This window comes from Corvus cornix, chromosome 6 (genome assembly GCF_000738735.6).
Source record: "Corvus cornix cornix isolate S_Up_H32 chromosome 6, ASM73873v5, whole genome shotgun sequence".
NCBI lineage: Eukaryota > Metazoa > Chordata > Aves > Passeriformes > Corvidae > Corvus > Corvus cornix.
Genome location: NC_046336.1, coordinates 27981218 through 28002995, shown reverse-complemented (window position 1 = coordinate 28002995; position 21778 = coordinate 27981218). Strand labels below are relative to the sequence as shown.

The following is a 21778-nucleotide window of genomic DNA, read 5'->3' as shown; positions in this document are numbered from 1 at the left end:
GCGAAAACTCCAAAATTAAAGATGCAACTGTTTTTACAAGGCTGATTTTAGCATTCCTACTATCACAATTTTATGCACGATTGCCTATATGTGAAAAAAGGAGAATGTTATACCCAAGATTCATTATAACCTGGTAGGTATGATATGGTATGTGACTTATAAATTAAACAGAATTTCTAAGCATACAGGTAGTGGTGCATGTGGCCTGTCGAAACTTCTGCAGCGTCCTAATTGTCCTGGCCCCACTCTTAGCTCAGATATGGCTGCTTTTTAAAATCTACCCACAAGCTTCACACTGGGAAAATGTCATATAGACAGTCTTCCAAAGGGGAAGACCAGCATGATCTTACTCTTGGAGAAGTTCCAACTCAAATTTGCAAGACATCCCTTTGACTCTGTGTTGACACTGGCATAATTTGCAAATACAAGTAACAGTTTATACACAAGCATAGTCTCATGGGCAATGCTTTCCAAAAAAACCATAAAATGGAATTAAGAACAATTTTAAAAGAACTATCACATATCTGCAACAGAAAACACATTTTTTAAATTGCCTACCTACTTTTCAGTGAGTGTAATAATTCAGCTAGAATTTTACAATGAAAGCATACAGAACATGAAGTATATTTCAATTAGAAAAAAAAGCCCAGTTTGCAGAACTTGGGCAAACAGCGACCCCACTTCATTTCAGGAAAAAAAAACCAAAACAAAATGCTCAAGGTTATTATGTTCCTTCTTTAGTTTTCTTCTATGATTTAAAAATTGATCATAGCCATTTCCTATATGTTAAACTGTATTTCTCACCATGAAAAATTCAACTTATGGAATATGCAAGGAATGCATTTAATTTTATTCCTCATATACATCATGTACAGAAAATCAGAACTAAAAATTTAAGAGGGTTTATTATTTTGAGCAAAATACTTCAGTTCTTTTTTCAGTTTGACACAACATGGTTATAGGATGAATCTCAATGGTCTTTTTCCAAATTGTTCCACCGTGACACTCAATCAACTGAAGCAGAAAGTTTAACCAAATTTAAATATGTGGAAAATGCATTCTACCCAGAGGGAGAGGACTATTAGCCCTTCCCCTTTCAAAGTAATGGGGGGTTTTCGTGGTCAAAAGTAGCCACGACTTCACTCTTACATTTCTGCTGAAAGATACCTTGGCCAAACAGGTTAAACTAAAACACTACACCCAAGTGCCTGTTTATGAAGCGCTCAAACAGGAGGCAGGAATCTGTTTTACAGCTAAACTCAGGCAATTAAGTTATGTATTTTTCCATGTAAGTAAAATTGATTCAATTACAGTAGGAACCACATAAGGGAATTCTTTTGGTGTATATAAAACTTTTAGCAGCATATGATGGGATTTGTCAATATTCTTGGAGGTGAAAGCACTTGATACTGCAGATCTTTAAAAATACCATTCCTTTTTGCAATGAATAAGAAGCATAGGATTTGTCATCATGATAATAATAAGATTCTGTCTAAAAGTAACAATCCCAAATAAATCACGGTATCAAAATGCAAAAATGTGGTTCCAACAACTGTGAAACATATCACAAAAACTACTTAAAGTGACTTCTGCAGTCTGCCTCAGAAGTGTTGTAGGAAACAACTATAACTGTTTACAAAGCTGATGATATTTCAAGAAAATCTAATTTAAAAAAAATTTAAACATACCAACTGACAGAAATGAATAACCAATCATAAACATTATCATTTTGAACAGAATGCTTCTTATGAAATACAAAATGTGTGCAAACCATTAGTTCTGCCTTCATTACAGCCAGCTTGGGAAAGAAATGCAGATTGCTTTAGAAAAAATATGTTCCCTATCATAAAATAAGCTAAATACCCACATCATTTCACACTTACAGAAGATCTTCCTGCCAAGGATGAAGATGAAGATTATAATAAAGCTCCTTACAGGCATTATCTAACTTAGCCTAATCACATCCCTGCAAGGGATGTTAGCTGTTACGGTGTTCTCTGCACACATGGTCAAACAAGAACAAATATGTTTACACCTCAAGAGCTCGTGGTGAGGTGGTGACTTGCTAGGAATGCCACCCTGGAGTTCCAACTCCCTTAGTTTTGCTTTCCCAGCTGGGTAGTCCAACTCTTACACTGTGCAGAATCCATCCAAGTGCAGGAACATAAGAAGTATGAACCATCCCAGATGTTCTGAAAGTTCCATCAAGGCTTTCATTAATAAGAACTAATAATACAGATGGTGGCTAAGGAATGAATTAATGTAGCCCTGCCTTCCTTTCCCCTTTTGATCATTGGACTGTGAAAGTAGGACATCAGCTTTATTCTCGGTCTTTCCTTTTTGATTTATTCTGTTCCCTTATCACTTTATATCCACTTATTTTTCCTATTCTCTTAAAATATACAGATACTCTGGTTGCTATTTCTGAAGGTGTTTACAGACACTGGGAACATAAATCATAGTGGTAATCATCAAGCACTAGACATTTAAGCCTTTTCAGTTTCTCTAGCAATCTTCAACTTTCAAATGCCCTGATAAGCCACCACACAAATCTCTATTTTAAGCATGAATACACGATGCTTTCTAAACTTCCACATGTACACAGTGAATAGAAGGCAATTACCCAAGCCTTTTGTAAAACAAGGTGATATACCTTAAGGGACATATCCTGTTCTTTTATGTTTAAACCAAAGAAATTAGAGCATTTTCTGAAGTTTCCTTTTCACTAAAGTACACCTAAAGGAAAAACAAATGGTAACACAAAAAATACACAGAAGCCTTTGTGAGCCTTTACCAAAAACACATGGTGTTAGACTTCTGTAAGAAAGGAGAAGATAGACTAAGTGACTTGTGGAATAAAGACCCCACACTAAGAAATCAGATACATACATTTATGTGCACTCATACCTAAATCACAGCTAGAGGAAGGAAAAATGGTCTGTGGAAAGACCAGATCTCAGGACAACTGGAGAGTCAAGATGCCCCTGCAAAACAGCTCTGAAAATCCCTGCAGATTTGTTACTGACTTGGACATCCTCCCAGGAATCTTTCTGGTAGAAATGATCCCCAAGAAAGTTTGTAAGTGATGCTGAGTGTTAAAAGTCCAGTTAAAAGCTTTTGACTGGATTCCGTCTAAGGTTCAACACTCAACGTTACAGTCTTTTGCCTTACCCTGTCACTGATCCTAAGTGCAAAGATTTTTTGTAGGGTCTGGACAGGGATGAATAACTACAGATGTTCTCCATACAGAATTAAATAAAACCATGTAGAAAGAGCCCTCTGTTTTCTACCCAAAATACATGCCTCCACAGCTAAACCTGAGCAAAAGCTGAAATGGAAACAGCTGACAATAAATCAGAGCTGGTCTCTCACTCAAGTAATATAAATAAGACAAGCATGACTTTCTGAGCCTTTAAAAGTACTTCTAAGCTGTAACATATTTTTGCTGCAATAATAAAAAGTAAGGCTGCCTAAATAATTGAATTCCAGTAGTTCCATGGTAATTTTGCTCTAAGAGGGATCTTCTCTTCCAAGTTCTTCTCCAAACTTCCGTAGCATACTGCTGACTTTTTATTCTCTCTATATACTAGACTGAAAGGATAACTTCCAGAACCTCATTTTAGCTCAGAGCAGTATTCTGCAACCATTAGCTTTTTAGCCATTTAGAATTATACTCCCTTTCAATTTTTCAGAACTCTATAGTGTTCTGCATTTAACACCCAAAGAGTTAAGCCTTCTGTATTAACCACCTAGTAGCACCACCTCAAAGTAGCACATTAAGGATCAAAAGTAATCAGTAGTATATCAGGTCAGCCATTTTAGTAATTTTCCCATTTAGTAATTTTACTTATTTCTTTGCCTCGTGGTTACTTTTGAGCGATATTTTAGCTATCTCCACCTCACACTTTTGGATTATGTGTCAATTTGGTCAGTGTGCTGCACATACCAAAGTGAAAGCATTTGTATCTGTGGTACCATATTTGAAATGCACATTAGAAAACACCTAATAATGTATACTCACACACCCCAATTTCCCTGTAAGGCTCAAACCTGTGCTCTGTGGTGTTCATGCCAATGTTACTGAAAAGTAAATATCAAAGCATCAAACACTTATGTGACTTAAGCAAAGTCACTTGGGAATTCTGTAACAAAATGGGACCAAACTTGACACTTTAGCATGCCATAAATCGAGTCTCTTCTGATGGGAGAGAATAAGTCCTTGCAAGGAGTTTGAGAGAGAAAGCGAGACGTCTTCTGTAGTTTCAATGCTTCTAGATAGTTGTTTGTTAAGTCCTATCAGAGGAACTGAGCCACTAGCGTGACCCAGGTACAGCATAGAAGGAGGAAAAGTAGGAGTGAGAGCAATTATCAAGATTTATACAGCCTTTTAAAGATATTTTAACCAATAGTTACTAAAAACATACATTATTTTCATTTTCCTACCAATTATTCAGTAACACGACTAGGAACTGAGGAATTTTCTATCCAATCAATCCAAACCACTTTTACTGCAGAATATGGAGTAGTAGAAGAAGGAGAAGAAGGTCTAGAGAACAACAACAATCCTCCATTTTGGTATTTTTTACTCTTATCCATTTGCTATAAAGAGAAGTCTAAAACCTCTAAATTTTTCACCCTGTGACAATCTTATATAGTAGTCTATCACCTAATTCACACCACTGTATTTTCTAGTTCTTGTCTGACTGTTGGTAATTTTTTCCAAGGTTTGAAGCTAAAACAGTGTTGTTCAGGGGGGTAAGAACCCTTAAAAACAGGCAGAGAAATATTCTCGGCACTCTGGGTTCCTACACAAACTTAAACGGCCCATGGCATCCATGCTCTAGGGATAACACAGCACTGACAGGACACTCAGGCTTTTCTGGAGGGGGAGCTGGAAACAGTGGGATAGTCTACAGCATCTCACACAGCACCAGATACTTCTGGCTTGCATACTTGCGCATTAAGTGAGGAGCATACTTCTGTCTGAGAACCAGGATTGATTCCTACACTTCCTAAACCTTGTTTTATTAAATAGGCAACACTTTTTCCAAAATTAAGACAATAAGATAGTCTTTTATAATTCACATAATGTTTGAAACTCAAGATTTCCTCATTTTCAATCATCTAGAAATGAAAGTGGACCAAGAAATAGCCTTTTCTGGTCACCACAGTATAAGAGGTTGCCTAGCCAAACTAAAGTGTTCAGAAACATATTTCTGGCAACAGAAAATTTTCAATTATATCTCCTGGAACTTTATGTATTTCAAATACTTGTCTCCCTTCTGTTGAATTTCTAATAGATATTGCACAGCTTTGGCTCCGTGTCCAGAATCCTTGTGCCAAATTAGACTGAAAGAATCTCATGTTTAGCTGATAAAGATGATTATATAAACACACGTTCTTTGCTTGCTTTTCCATTTACACTTCTGTAATTCAGGCAAATCAAAACAAATCACAGAAACCAATGGCCAAATGAAAGTAAGAAATTACATATGTTTTAATTATTTGTGAAATCCTCTTCACTCAGCTCTGCTTAATGTAGGACCCATTGATCATACCACAGTAATGTCTGTATTTCAACCAGCTGAGCAGTTTAGGAACTATTTATAGCATGAGTTCCTATGAGAACCTCACTGTTCAACTGAGAGTTTCATGTATTTTTGGAGCATCCCCTCTGCATGAGCATGTTCAAGGTAGCCTTCTCAGAGCAAGACAATTTTTGTTAATAAGCCCATGGAACCACTTTAACTGCCTTCTAATCCTTGGCTGTCCTTGTTTTATCAGCTACCACTGATAGGTCAATATCTGTCCTGATATAGCAGAGTTCGTTTTGGAAATTATCTTCTCAAGAGCTTTCTATTTATCTCAAATTCTCGCAGCAGCTATGCTTAAAACATCCTAGTGTGTTTATGTGATTTATATTCTCAGCTAGCTTCCTTAGTAAGACAAGTGCCAATTGTGTTGTATCTTCCATATTTACACTACAGTAATCCTATCTTAATTAACAATAAAATACATAAGCTAAATTGTGCACTCTTCACTATTATATTCACAGGATGCTTATGGCATTGCATCGTTACTGCACATGGGAAATAACTTGCAGGATTCCTGCCTACCAGTATAAAACTAGTTTTCAAGACTTAAGTGTGTAATAAATTAGAAAATATTTCTCATAAAGTAAATGTCTTCTGCAGCATAGCACTAATTCATTCTTAAAGAATAACATTTTCTCCTGTGAGGCAGGATGTATATTATTTAGAGGAAAACAAAAGAGAGAAGGAAGCAGCATATCTTTACCCTCCGCACGTCTTTGCCGAATGTTTCGCTGTAGCTGGTGCCCAGTATTTCAAACTGGACATAGGGGTTGGCTCCATCTTCTCTGAACTCCATCACACCAGTTAGCCCAGTTATATGGCCCTAAGGAAATAAGTTTCAGGCATTTTAGAACAGAAGAAGTTTGCCTTCATAAACACTCCTCCGCATAAAATGTGTGCCAAATATGCTTTAATCATGTTTACGGTGAACTTAAATGTGGCAATTACATGTTCTTCAGTAGCTCAAACCCAGCACCACACAAAAGACTAGCTTTTAAAGTTTTTTCAGAAAATTACTTCAGCACTAACACACCCAGTGTTTATGGCCATCAGGTCATTATTGTCCACAGAAACAGACCCTAAAGAAAAAGAGAAGGGCCTTAGGGGATGGTGAGACAACAGCCCTCCCAGTGTAACTGAGGGCAGCAGGCTCAGTTCTGGGCTTTAGTGCACAGGCAAAAGAAAGGGTCTGCCTGCTGTGCTCCCAAGAGAGGCAGGAAGTAGAGATAAAATTGCATCTCTGTGAAAGTATCACAGAGTTTGATTATGGCTTGTAGCAAAGAAGCTTGACGTGACACTGAAGTTTGAATTAATTTAGCAACAAAGGATGGCATCATTAGGACTTGTCAGAATGATCAAATTGCATCATTTTACTAGAGGAAAATGATTTCATCAATGCATATTTGGGAACGGGGGGTTTCTTCTGAACAATTGCAAAAGTTAGTATGGTAAAAAATCAGGGATTTTTCTACTGTTACTTTTGATCAAGTAACTTTTATACAAGAAGTTCCATGTGTCTGCAAAGCCACAGTTCTGTCCATATTTGAGTATTTCAGCATGGTGCAAGAGAGTGTAACTGTTAGTGACAGCTTAGCCAAATCAGATCCTTTCTGCTCTGCTCTGGGCTACAGTACACAAATGGATCCTTACCAATGATCAGCTAACTTACAAAGCTATCTCAGTGTAGAAAATGGAATGTAAGTCTTAAACCCCATCATTGGCTGCCCCCCACCACGAGCTCCTTAAATTGTTTTCTTGCAAAAATTCATGAATCAATTCCCATGACTACTCCTAATCCTACTTCCTCCACAGAAGGCAGCTTTGAGAACAACAGAAGTGGAACACACACCACTGGACTCACACTGCACTGTGTGTAACTTGTTTATCATAAATCATTTGCTTGTGTAATAGCTGTAGATTGTCCCTGGTTGTTGTAGATCACCTGCTTGTAATAAATCAAAGAAAAGCTGAACAGAAGTGAAAACCCTCTTCAAATGCTCAAGTAGACATGAAGCAGCTCTTTCAATTGCTCACACATTGGTGGGTTGTCTTTTCTCACCTTCTTAATAGTCTCTAGCATGGATCTTCCCCCATTCCAAGGTTTGGTGGATTTCCTCATGCAGTTCAGACTTGCCATGCTGTGCCATTTCCTGTCCTCCAGTTTTCTGTGGAAAGCATTGGCCAGCATGAGCACACTGTCATACAGGTACAGGTTGGAAACCTGCAAACAATAATAAGAATAAGCCTCATTTTTTTATGTGAGCACCTTCCAAAGAAACTACAAAAACCAGCAAACAAACAGAACAAAAGAAGGCATAGGTAAGAACTAAAAGCTGGGTATGTTTGACACGTTCAACAGTCAAGGCATTTGAGACAAATGCCTGTGCTCCTAGGTCCCTCTGGCCAAGGGATTCTGGCACACAGGCACTGCCTGAGCATTACTGCAATGCAGTGCTGTAAAGAGAGATCACACTCCACATATAAACTCAAGCTACAGAGGGAGTACAGCTATCTGTCAGTGAAAGACAAGGGTTGCTACTTTGTCAGTCCTTTCAGCAAGGAGGGGAAGATAGAATGGACTTAAGTTCTTGGGAGATTTTATTCATTTGAGCAGTTGGTAATTTCTGGCACAGCAAAATCTAATACGCAACTGTTTAAGAACAGAGGGAGCAGAAATGACAGTATTATTTTGGTCTTAACATCTCTCCACCAAATATACAGGACACTGGTTACATGCTGCTTTCTCTGGAGCTATTGATTTTAGCCTCCTTATTCTTCAATTAACATGAGAGATACAGAAATAAACAATTGATGACAAAGACTCCAGTAAGAACAGAACACCACACTAGTAATGTTGAGCTATGTATTAATTTTTCAAACCAAGACATGTCCAGCAATACATGATCAGAACTTTGACAGGCAGTGGTATCCACCTCAAATGGTAAAACTTTAGCAGTGGAAGTTGGCTGAGACAAGTGATCTAAAAAAATAGACACTCTTCGCCTGTTTCCACAGTTCACGTGCACTCTTCATCAAACCTATGCACAGGGGGTTTGATTTAGTCTTTACTGAACTCAAATCTTCACTTTACCTCATTGTCCAGATACATATTTTTCTATTATTAGTAGTAGTAATAATAATTTGTCTTTATCTCCTGATTTTTCTAATACACCTTAGAAAGTAACGCCTAGAGACCAGGAAAGGAATACAGGTGGAAGTTAATGCAGCTGCATGCTTCCTACAAATGTGACTCTAGGTGTCCCAATAAAAGCATCACTCTTTGAAAGCTTAAACATATATTACTGTTGAATCATTGGCTGGAAGTAAACTTCTGATGTCTGTAAGATGCTAATCTTCAGAAACAAAATGTTTCATGTTCCATGATCTAGAGTTTGACATAAATTGAGAATATAGGCACTTTGAAAAATCTTCTAGTATAAGTAAATCTGAACAAAAGATATATAAGCAAAAATTAATTTTGAAAGAATCAAAATACAAAGAAAAAAAGATGTTGCAAAATACACACTTTTTAAAGTGACTAAACATAAAAACTGATCTTAACACGAAAACAGTGCAAAACCTAGAAGATACTATCAGGGAGAATCTCTCCCATCTGGCATTGCCATCTTTTTCTCCTTCTTTTTGTTCCAGCCTTGCTGAACAAGCACTCCACATTGCCTGTATTTGCTATTTTATCCGGTTAAACATTTTCCTTTTACAATGGTTTCCAAAGTAGCTATATGGCATACTTCCTCTCGTTTTAAGAAAAGTAGTCGAAGAGTTAATAAGAGTCCCAGCAACCAAGTTTCTTCTGCTCAATTGCATTTGTTTCCCTATTCTGCAGATATTTCCAAACAGCTTTCAAATAAAGCAACCAAGCGGATCCTTATTATTTACAAGGGCACTTTTCTTCTGGGTTAAACAACTCTTCATAGAAAAAAATCAAACCAAACCTCAGATCCCACGAGATCCAAAGATCCACCCCAAACCACACAGCACAAAATCCACTTTCTTAGAAATAGGTTCTACATACATAAGGAAAAATTCCATTTCTTCTAAGCCTTTGTGGTCCTCTTTGTTCCCAACTGAATTTGTTTTTACACACTCACATTTAACTAACAATTCAGTGGCTGTTGCCTTGGAACTCCCACAGACCAGAAATGCTTTGTGTTTTCTCTGTTTGGCACTGCTCTTTTGCAGTTCTGGAGAACTGCAGCCTCATTCCCAAAAACAGTGCTTGGTTTGCTAGCAGAGAGCTCTAAGGCAAAATATAAGATGCACTTGGACACACTGTTTTCTGCTTTTCATGTGCTTGGAGAAGACGCCACAGTTGTGCACATATGACTGACCAAGAGCTTGGGAGAATTGCACTGAGGATCTTCGCCTGCCTGACCTTGCACCCGACTCAAATTACTTCCCTCTGCAGAGCAAAACAAAACAATCCTGTGTTTGCCAACCTAATCCTCATAGTTCAGTTAGATTTATAATGGACTTTGCATCACTATTGTTCCATTAATTTCTTTTGAAAGAATGATAGAGACAGCAAGACAGGGTCTGCACAAGAGGAGTCTCTCACTACATTTGTCCTTATTCTACATCTGGAGATTCATACCACAGCAGAAGAAAATGTTGCAGAGAATGCAGCAAGTTACTTTTTGCCATGGAAAGAATATTCTGCATTCTGTTGTACACACTCATCCACTGGTATTTTGCCACTCTGGTTCTCTTCTGCTGAAAGCCTCATCTCAAACATGAGTAAATGGTGGGTTTTAATCAGCAAAATTCCTTCCTTCTTATAATCATACTCTATTTACTCCAGTAAAAATGACATGCATGCATAACTACATTTTACTCATTACTCACTGAAGAGTCAATATCCTATGGAAGAGTAAGTTGCATCTTATTCACACAATCAACACTTCTATTTTAGAACAGAAAATATGCAATCTAGGAAAAAAAAACAGCATCAAAATTTCCACAACTAAGGTTGGATCTGTAATACTAAGAACAAAAAATTAAGACACAAATATTCTAGTCTGATCTCACAGTAGATTCAGGGCTATAATAATTTCTTTTATTACATTTAAGTATAGCAAAATCTCTGCATATGTCCTGGATCATATTTGCAACATGAATTTGCTGTAACCTCCAGAATAGCGATGCTGTGAAAAGAAAACTGAATTAGCAGACATGACCTGTATGCACTCGTTACTGCACCTGCACACATATTTTAATTTTCAATGAACTGTCAAATTCCCTGGGAGTATGGACATGACCACTGAAAGGGAATTTTTGAGATACCCAAGGGTTCAGCTGTACTCTGATTCCACCAGTACTGTCAGAGGCATGAGAAAACAGTGAATTTAAAATATTCGTCTTCAGGTAGCTTTCAGAATTGGTACCAAAGCAAGAGAGAAGAAAAACAAGGCAACATACTCGGCTACTTTGGGTTTTCAAAGCTCTGGAGCATTTTTTATTTCCCTTATTTGGATATTCACAGGGGAACAGAGGATAGAAGGACATACATCGACCTGAAGAGATTCCCCTTAATAGAATAAAAATTCCTAGACTATAACAAAGTATTTCGTTACAGTCATGTTTGGAGGAAGTGACATTAATTTTTAGTTCTTCTTTCACTCCACTGCTGACAGTGTAAGAGCTGGAGGTACTGAAATGGTTTTTGATCTATCTGCCAAAAGAATGATGGTGACTGCTTCACCAATATGTTAAAGAATATACCCTGTAAGTGAATAATTTTAGGCATGTTCTGGTTTATCTTCTGGAAATTATTCCAGACTTTATGAAGCTCTTTTTTGCACTGGAGACATAAATCCACCATACACTAGTAGAGCACAGCAGAAATTTTCAAGAATGGAAATCTGTCACAGTATTAAATGTCATTTCATAGAAGTTTCTATGTGAATTTCATGAGATTTTCCAGAATGATTTTACTTTTAAAGTTATATATGAAGAAAGGTTTTAGCTCCTTCACAGGGACTAATCATAGACAAGTGCTCTTCTAAGAAGGCCAGCAAGCCACAAAGACTGACCCCAACTCCTGAGCAGCCAGCAGAGCCAGGAGTCCTGCCAGAGAATGCTGAAGAGATCAGCTGGAAGGCAAGCTGACGCTGAGATGCCACTACTTCAAAAACTCGTTCCCAAGCTGGGCATCTGTACCCTGCTGCTGCCAAAACCGCTCAGTGAGTGGCCACAGCAGTCAGCTCCAAAGATGAAGCAGATGGAAGAGGAGTTCAGACCAAGCGCAGCCTGCCAGAAATGCCTGCTGCCTGAGAAGGGAGATCATGGCGACTGCTATGCACACCCCAGCATGCCCTAAAACTGTGTGGCAACTTTCAAAGTTCAAGTACTGCCAGGTGCAGTTACACACTTGTCTCTAACGAGAGTGCATCTTATCAGGAGCAGCAAAGATCAGTGGTTTATTTATGGTATAATGGTGTGCTAACAAGGACATTGTTAGAGTGGAGAGACTGAAGAAAATTTGACCCGTTTCATTTTCTTAAATATGTTTCAAAGAATGGCAGAATGTCTTGGGTTGGAAGGGACTTTTAAGATCATCTAATTCCAACCCCCCTGCTGTGGGCAGGGATGCCATTTGCTAGACCAGGTTGCTCAAAGCCCCATCCATCCTGGCCTTGGACACTACCAGGGATGGGGCATTCACAGCTTGTGACTGGAGCACTTGCCAGTAAAGACTGAGGCAAATAAATCATTGAATACCTCAGCCTTCTCCTTATCCTGAATAACCAAATCTCCTATTTCCATTCAGAGAGGGCTCATATTTTCCCTCATTTCCTTTTTATCACCAACCGTACATATAAAAGATTTTGGGTTTTCCCTTGACATTCAAGACCAGACTTAATTCTATCAGGGCTTTAGTTTTCCAAACCTGATCCCTGGCTGCTCAGACAATCTCTGTATTTCTCACCAGCTTCCTGACCCAGGTTCCAGCCTCTGTAAACTTCCTTTTAGTGTTTGAGTTTGTCCAGGAACTACTTTTCATCCACGCAAGCCTCCTGGCATTTTTGACTGATTTTCTCTTCCTTCTAGATCCTCCTCAGACCACTCCTGGCTGTATCACTGGTGCCCACATGGATCAACAGCAAAACATAATGGTCAGTGGACTGTATGAGGCCTGGCAGTCTCTCGGTCACATCACTGGTACAATGTCAAATCAACAAACAGATGCCTCCATGTCTCTCAGAAGAAAGTCACCTGCCACTCTCACCTGTTGCCTTTCCTTAGCTGAGCCAGTTGTTACACATGGAGCAGATGGGGCCACCTTACTCAGCTCCAGCCCCTCCCCTGATGTGAAAGGTCTTTTCAGCCTGCAGAATGGTGAAGTGGCTCTGCAAGGGCACCTCAGACTCTGGGGAAAGTCTCTTGCTGTTACAAGCTTTCACTCTCCTCATCACCGGCCCCCCTCCCTCCCTTCTGGGTGTGCCAGCGGGAAAGTTTGGGTCTGTTTGGCTGTGGTTCCACTGCAGACTGTGCTTGGAGCCTGTGCTCTCCAACCCATTCCCAGCCTCCCTGATGTTCCTCCCCCTTTCCATCATCTCCTGCAGCTCAGCCAGGTGTGTCTGTAGGTTCTGTGCCTAGGCACAGCTTTCACAGGCAGGTCCCTGCACCAGGAGTAGGGCCTGGCATTCCTGGAGACTGACGCCTGCACTGCAGCCTCCCCCTGCAGCAGCCCCAGCTGGGTGGAGGCACACAGGTGCCACACCACATCCCTGTCACCACTGCCCCCAGGGCTGCCTTGGGAGGCTGGGAGCTGGATGCTGTTCCTCCTGGCCCTGCCCACACCTATCAGCCTCTCTCGTGGGCAGAGCCCACTGTGAGACTGTGCACCAGTGACTATGTTAGAAATACATAAATACACAATGAGCTGCTCAGGAAGAGTGAAATCACAGCCAACAGTCTGGCATTCATGGGAAAAACAGTCAGAAAACAAACATGCACATTAAAGACTCAAATGTCAGCTTCAAACTTACAAGGGGCTATTTATTTATTTATTATCGCTGAGGCAAATGAAATAGAACTACTAAAATTACTAATACCACCAAAAAACAGGCCTCAATTGTATATTTATTCTAGCCTTCTGACAGTGAGGAATCTAACTAGTGTTTTGTCCACTCTAGTTTTAAGTATCTCGATGAGCTTTCCAAAGATTTCTTTGCATGACTGCGCTCTCAGGATCTCTTTTTAATTGATAAGCAGCTCTTCTTTCCTTTTTAATTTTCTCCTGTTTTTACATAGTTACTGTCTTGGGGTGACTTTATGATGTGTATCCCCTATCTATGCCCAGACATGATTCCTGTGCCTTTCTGTGTCTTTAAGCTGGGTCCAAGAGAAAGGAAGAACAAAAAAACGGAGTGGTTTGGTGTTCAAGGACACAGATGTACACTCTCCTGTGTTCCTGGCTGCTACAGAGCAGAGGAAAGCACCTACTTTTCCCAGCTCTTGGCTCCTTTTCTCAGAAGAGAGAAACGGAGAGTTAACTGTCTTTGTTTCCCTGGGACTTTGGCTTCTTCTTCTTCTCTTCTGGAACTGTTCAGAATACCGGAACATCAGAACCTCACTGGGAGACCTTACACCAGCCCGGAGGGGGGGCCCTCCATGCCGAACTCCAGCTCCAAAGGGGAGAGAGAGAGAATACAGCCACAGAAAGGACTAAAATCTTACCAGGTTTTTCTCCACAGCGATAGGTTTTATTATTTAGCATTATTCTTCCCTTCCTCCCCCCCCCCCCGCCCCGTGCCTGTGTGCACTGTGTTTGTTAAATAAATAGGGGTTTTTTTCCTCTCACTTTCCTCCAAGGAAATTTTTTTTTTCCCAAACCTGGTGGAGGAGGGGTGGCTGTAACCTGCCTTCTATCAGAGGACGTTCATTTCAGATATTCCTCCGAATTTGCCTCAAACCAGGACTGTTACACATATCACAACACTCTTCCCTTCTTACAGGTTCTATTCTGTGAATGCGCACTGTCCTTCAGTTATTTATTATGGGCATTTAACATCGTTATGAGTGTTTTCTTTGCCAGTATGTTTTGTAACAACATGTCAACAATAATACAAGGCCTGGATTACCCTGTAATGCTCAAGTTTGTTAGCTGGAGGCATTGGCTTCACTCACTAAACATCTCAGGAATTTGGCACAGCTAACACTAACTATCCAAGGAAAGTCTAGTAGGAATGCCTTGATAGAGAAAACTGAACTCAACTAAGAGTAAAACAGAAGGACAAGAGGCAATGCTGGAATTGCAAAACAGCATACAAGATCATAATTTTATCCTATCTCATTTATAAATAAATATAGGTACAAATTAGGTTTCAGAGGCAATAAAAAATGAAAAATGGAGATACTGATGCTTTCTTATCGCCACTGTTGTCTGCTTCCTGATTGAGCACTGAACAAAAATTCAATGAAATAATTATGCAAACAGAGAAACCCAGCAGTCAAAAGAGGCAGAGAGGAAAAGATGACTGCAGAGCCTACCTGGGGTTTTAGCCTCCAGCATAGTCCCCCACAGCCACGGGACACCCGCAGTGCTTTGGGGTTTTTAATGAGTTCTTCTGCTAACACACCTTGTAGAAAACACACGTCATTGGGCTTCAGGGAGAGATTTGTGCTTTGCAATGGGCAGTAAAGTCAGTTCAAGGATACTTTACATTCACGTTGTACTCAGAAACAATTTTACTGTGACTGAACATCTGGCCAAAAATCCAAATTAAACTTTGCTAAAGAGACAAGCAAATATAGGTTTGCATTGAAAGAAAAGGAAAAATGTGGCTCATCAATCCTTTATGGGAGAAAGTGAATGCTTTAATAGGGTTTAATCAATATTTACTGCCCCTCAGTAGCACTTTACAGTTGTGTAATAACAGCAGTGTTAACAAGTCAAGTGAGAATAAGGCCATTTAGTTGGACAAAACTGCAGGATCAGGCCCTTAAGTTTAGGCAGTCAAACACATGCTAAAAAAATAACTTCACTTACAGTAGTTAAATTGCAGTGACTCCTGAACAGAAGATAGATCAGAAATAAAACCCCAGCTTTGTAGGAGCAACTGCTAAGAGATGCCTACACAGATGTCTGATGGACATATCGCTGAAGAATGGAATTTTTACTCAAGGAGATCATCAGCTCTTTCAATGAATATCCTCCCACACTTCTCAAGATCTCCTCAAATACGTCAAAGCAATGCCTGGAGTAGTTCTTCAGTAGAGAGGCTGGACTCTCAATCAGGAACAACCTCATTAATTTTGTGACACAGTATGTTGGGGTTTTCTTTTTGCCTTTTCAATCCTATTATCTATTTTGGACCATGCTGAACAATTTCAGATACACTGTGTCCCTGTAATATATTTTAATATCTTTAGAATCTAACATGGATTGAACTCATCAAATACATAAATGGTAAGCAAGGGCAAAAACAAGTTAATGCGAATGACATTTCTAAAGAGAATTATTTCTTAAAAAAACGTAAACAGAAAAAGATCTGATTTTGAATTTATGAATGCATCGTGACTAACCTGATGAAAGAAAAAAATACCTTCATTGAAAATCAAGTTTGTAGAGTGCCATCAAAACGAATACTTAAAGAGAAATACTTTGGAAAGAAGCAAGTTATACAGTAAAATTTCTTCAAATGGAGTCTGTAAGAACATTTGTGAAATAATCTACAGTTTAATAGCAATTATACCATTGTATACCATTCAAATGCCATGTGGGGATACATACTAGGTCTAGCTAGGACTAACTAGATTTAACTATAAATCCTGAAGTGCTTCAGTGCTTTCTCTCCAGATGAGTCAACACTGACAACACTGATGGCCCAAACCACAGGATACCAACAGTCAGTGGAAGAAAGCAAGTTCTAAACTGTGTCTTTTCCATTTACCAGAAGTAAATGAGATGGACACAAAAAATCCTACCTGAAGAATAAGAGAGCAATGCAGTCCTCTGAAGACAAATAAAATGGTCAAGACAGGAAACTTTATAAAGCTTTTTCTCCACTTGAAGCAGAAACCCAATTGAGTATATTATATGTGCAAGAAATAAGGGCATGAGCAAAATTTTGACAAGTGGGTTGATGGAATAAGATTGGATTTCCACAAAGCATTCAGAACAGATGAGTTTTTGGATGAGCTTGCAGAACAGCCTGATCTTTAAAAGGCTTGTCAGAATGCCAAACCGGGATGATCACCCACTGAAAAACAACTTTCCAGGATATGGTACTAAAGACACAGAGAACAAAATCATTCCAAAAAGATTTTCATTAATTTAGCCAGAACAAAGTTAATAATCCATGACGTAAATGTTTCTTTTTTCACTAGCTTGTTAAAAACGCTAAATTCTCCCCTAGAAAAATACTACAGCTAGAGGTTGACAGAGATTAGCTTATTCTTCTTCAAAGTCATTAAATAAATAATTAACCAACAATAGCTGGTAAGTTACCTTGACAACAAACAATTATTAATATGAGACTGCCCAAGGGAGAATGAGGCAGGGATTTCCAAACTGTGGTGTTAATCAAAGTACTTCAAAGCAACACAAAGACTCGGTGCTGGCAGGCAGGGCACTGCCTCTGGTGGATTCATGCAGTCTGATACAGAGCTTGGAGCTCCTGCAGCCTCTGGCAACGGGGGTAATTCAGTGATGTACTTCTGTACAACAAAAGGTCACCACTATTTTTTTTAAGCAAGAAAAAGGAAACAGAAAATTGCAAGTACCTGAATTACAGGACCATTAATAACACGTCAGTCACACTCGGAAATTAATATGAGCCGTAAGTCCATAAGGTGTTACATAAGGTATACTGGCAAAACCTATAAAACATAAATGAAGCTATACACTTCAGGTATAACTGCTGTCTTGGGTTTTGAGACAAAACTTCAGGAGGAAAAACTCCGGATTGAGTGTCTCCTCCAAAGGGATAATGGCCTCCCTTTTTCCTCCACCAGTAAGACAAGTGGGTCACAGCAAGTGAGAGTGGAAAAAAAACAAACTGTTTATTAATACCAAACAAAACAGGGTAGAACAGGGGGAAAAAATCCTCAAAATACAGCAAATTCCCAGAGAGGGAACAGACACGCGGGCTCGGACCAGCCGGGGCCATCCCGCGGGCCCGCTGGGGCCGCCCCTGCAGGCTCCCCGGACCGGCGAGGAGGGAAGGGAGGCAGTGAGGCAAGGGGAAGGAAAGGGAAAAAAGAACAAGAAGAAAACCAACAGAACCTTTTCCCAGCTGGCTGGAACACAAAGGAATCCCAGAAAAGCAGCACAGCGCTCCCGGGCACTCCCTGCCGAGCCCCGCAGCCCCCGAGCCGCTGGGCTGAGCCGTTCAAAGGCCCCGCACCCGGCCCTGGCTCCGCCCGGCCCGGGCCCAGCTTAAAGGCACAGCGGCCTTGGGCACGGAGCGGACGGGTAAGGAATAAAGCGGCTTCATAACGTCACCCCAGGACACCTGTGCACGAGAAAAGCACCCTGCATTCAGTCTATAGACACTTAAAAATATACTGGGGGCGGCTAATTCAGGGAGCTCTCACGTGTGCCCTTTGTCTTTCATGCCAATGGAACTGGACATGAAAGTTATGGAATCAGCTGCCAAAAGGTGAACATTTTACTTCTGCGCTTCTTTGTCTCTCTCTCTTAAGTTCATAGAGAAGGCACTAATGGGCTAAGCAGAACATTACCATACCATTCTCTCAAAGACAGTTTCTAAGGTGGTATCATATTTCTGGAAGATAGAAGCTGAGAATGTTTTGCTTCCCAAAATCCACATTTGGGAATCATCAGGAAGAGGGTCCTTATCTAAGGGTCCTTATCAATGAAATTTAGTAATAGGACATGAGGCTGTTGGTGCAGACCAGATACAGTTTTAGCAAATTAGAACTTGCTCAGAGGCCTGTCAGAGCCCTTCAGATGAGCCTCTGAATTAGAATATGCACAGACGAGCACAGGCAGCAATACTCAAAATCCCGCTGTAATGGAAGATTATTCCCCAATGAGTGATTTGTTGGTGCAGCACAGATAATTTTTCATCATACTGGAAATTGCTTTGATCCTCTGAAATGAGCGGCCTTTGTTCTCATTACAGCATACCTCAGAGTTACTAACAAAGATCAAAAGTGTCTTTTCTTTCTGAGCCAAGACAGGCATAGATTTTCCCCTGTCCAGAAAGAATACAGCCACATTCAGAACTACAGGGGGTGTGATTGGCATTTCCCAAACTTTGCCATGGCTGGGGCAGAATCTGAGCCAGCAGAGCTTCTCTTCAAGGAGGAACTCTTCATATCTGTCCCTTAAAGGATTTCAATTTCAGCAGCTACAACTTTTTAGTAGAGTGCAAATAAGTAAAATTAACACCCCTATCCCCCTGGGACATCTGAATCCACCTCCATTCCTGACCATCTCCCTGCCTCTCCCCTGGGCTTCTATAAGCCTCACACCTTGTTCTTGAGAAACTCTTCCAAGCCAGGACTTGAGTTCCCTCTTGCAGGAGCCCTGACCCCACACCACCCTCCTGACCAGGCTGTGGCAGCCCAGGCTGGTGACAGCCCCTCCCCAAGCCCTAACCAAGCCCCTTCTCGATCACTCCACCACACACACCCACACTGGACAACCCACAGGCTCAACCACTGTGTCCTCACTCAACCCATCTCAGTTTAAGACTAAGTTTGCAATTAGAAGATATCAAGCAAGTTTATATTCTAAGTCCCACTAAAGTTTACAGCTATATCCAACACCTTCAACAGTGATACAAATGAGATTTTTAACTGTGTCTGAAGTAAACCAAAACACACAAGGCCCATTGAAAGTCCAAGGCCTGTGTTTCTAAATTATTGCACTATCACTGGAAGTAGCACCTATTAAATAATATTTAAATTACTGCAAGAAAAATTCTGGTATCTGGGATAAATTGCCAAGAAATGTCAAGATGGTGCTAACACCAGAGTCAAATGTGTTATCAAACCCCGACACTTGAACTAGCAGTGCATATTTCACACGCTCAGACAATTATCTGCTGCTGGAAACTTCTGAGACTGTTGAAAAGGGACAGACTGAATACATCAGCTTGATTCAGTCCATTACCTAAATATGAAATGCTCTACAGCCCAATACCTATCAGAGTTCTGTTATCCTTCCAGATTAACTCTTTCACAACAGAGGTCTAATAAGCATAAATACAGTAAGCAAGCAGTAATACCACAGGACTATGATGGCACAATATTTTTCAAATATAGAAGGATTCTTAAGACAATGAAATATGCAAAATCAGCTCTGGGTTAGTGTAACCACTTCATGGACGTAACATCACAACTAAAGCACTCAGTCCTGGGAAATAAAATAAATTGATAAACTCAAGGAAAGCTGACCAAAGGTTACATCCTCAGATTTATCTGTACTCATTTGATTCCCCCTCTGAGTTAATACAGCCGAAGAAAACTGTCCCATGGCAAAGTCCTAAGATGGGATTTTTTCTGCTGTGCACAGCTACTGACCTGCAGCATCTGAAGATAGCCTTCCTGTGGATCACACAGCAGGGATGAGATACGGTGGTTGTTCCTCATGCACCTCTGGTTGTTGTCCCTTGAGAGAGGGAAGATTTGCCGGATAACTGTCATCCTCCCCAGAGCACTGTGCACCAACTCTAATATTTCATTATCAGTGATTTCCTGTGAACGGAGACACAGCCATTTAAAAACATATATTTGTCCAGACAATTTATGTTTTTCTTTCATTATTGGTTAAATGTTTCTAAAAAGACAATAGGAGAAAAATATTACAGATGCACATGCTTAGTCTAGGCCAAATGTTATTTTATGTTTAATAACAAAAATGCTATTTTTTTATACATCATATGAAACCAAAGAACACAGCCTAGCACAGTACCATCTATCTTGGCAATACTACAATTTTGCAGATATAGTTCCTCGAAGGAAAGCACCAAAATGGTCTCAATAAATTTCTTAAAAAAAAATAAAAAAGAGCCTTGAAATGAAATTTATATAGAAAGAATTTTTGTTTGACAGACTAGAACCTCACTATATCCTCAGGACAAAATAACAATTGAAAAACATAACAGTCTTCAGGAAATATGGCTCTTTCACCTGTGAACAATGGTACAAGAAAGCACTTTTCCTGTTAGTACAATAGATCATTTCTGCAGACTAATTCTGATAATGACTCAAGGAAGTCTTTTGAGCTTGTCTGTATTAGAAAATAAAAAATAGGAGAAACTTTATGGAGGGGTTTGACACATTTAGGAACATCAGTTCCTGCACACAGAATAATTTGGGATAAGATATAAGGAGACCTCAAGGACAGGCTGCTTTTCTTTCCAGGCTTCACACTTTCTAAAGCGCCCCTTCAGACACCCCAACCCTCTAATCCATCCTGGGGCAGAGCCTGCATCTACTGCTCTTACAGGGAGACTGAAGCCAGCTCAACTCCATGCTTTACGCATTTTGTATTTAAAGAAACACACAAAACAAAAACCCCTTTTTTTACCCCAGTTTGAAAATCAGAGGCTCAGCTGATCCTGAAATCCTAACCAAGGTGCAGCTTGTGATGTTTTTTGTCCTGGCAGGAGTTCACTGTGAGGAAAGGCAGGCACTGCTGCTGCACTCACCCCCCAGGCAGCTACTGTCCATCCCAGCCCCTCATCAGGGCCACCAGCAGCATCTGCAAGTCACATCAGCCTGTCCCCAGCACAGCTGGACTGCCCTGGCTGCACAGCTGGGCCAGCCCAGTGTCCAGCCTGCACAGGGCTCTCTCAGCCCCTTGCAGTTCAGGGGGCTGAAAATTACTCATGTTGCTGCAATTACTTGGTCAACAGGGCCCATACCTTGTGTCATCAGCAGAAGTGAACTTGGCCCTGGACATTTAACATTCAAGAAAAAAAAAATACTTTGTTTTCTTGCTATTTTCTCTGTCAAGCTGTGAGTGAAATGACCATGGGGTTATAATAATTACTTGTTATGGTTGACTAGTACTGTACCTTGGCTCAATTTAGAGTTTCTTTGCCAATTTCCCATCTTTTTTTAGGAAGGTGAATTTTTAACTTTGCAGAAGGTGAAATTCATTGCATTAATGACAGACCAACTGGTGTGGCATGAAAACAGTAAATCAGAAAACAAATATATTCTTATAGAAGGCAAAGATTTTG

General features: G+C 40.1%; 1 protein-coding gene across 7 annotated transcripts in view; it reads right to left on the bottom strand.

Annotated features, from left to right (window-relative positions):
• The window catches only part of GRID1 (glutamate ionotropic receptor delta type subunit 1), a 496708-nt gene that overhangs the window by 89038 nt on the left and 385892 nt on the right, over positions 1-21778 (bottom strand). For all 7 annotated transcript variants that reach the window (XM_039553667.1, XM_039553668.1, XM_039553669.1 and 4 more), the window contains exons 6-8: positions 20112-20285; positions 7654-7815; positions 6298-6417 (exon numbers count right to left, since the gene is read on the bottom strand). In XM_039553667.1, the coding sequence (XP_039409601.1) occupies positions 6298-6417; positions 7654-7815; positions 20112-20285 (456 nt within the window). The remainder of the gene's footprint in view (positions 1-6297; positions 6418-7653; positions 7816-20111; positions 20286-21778) is intronic.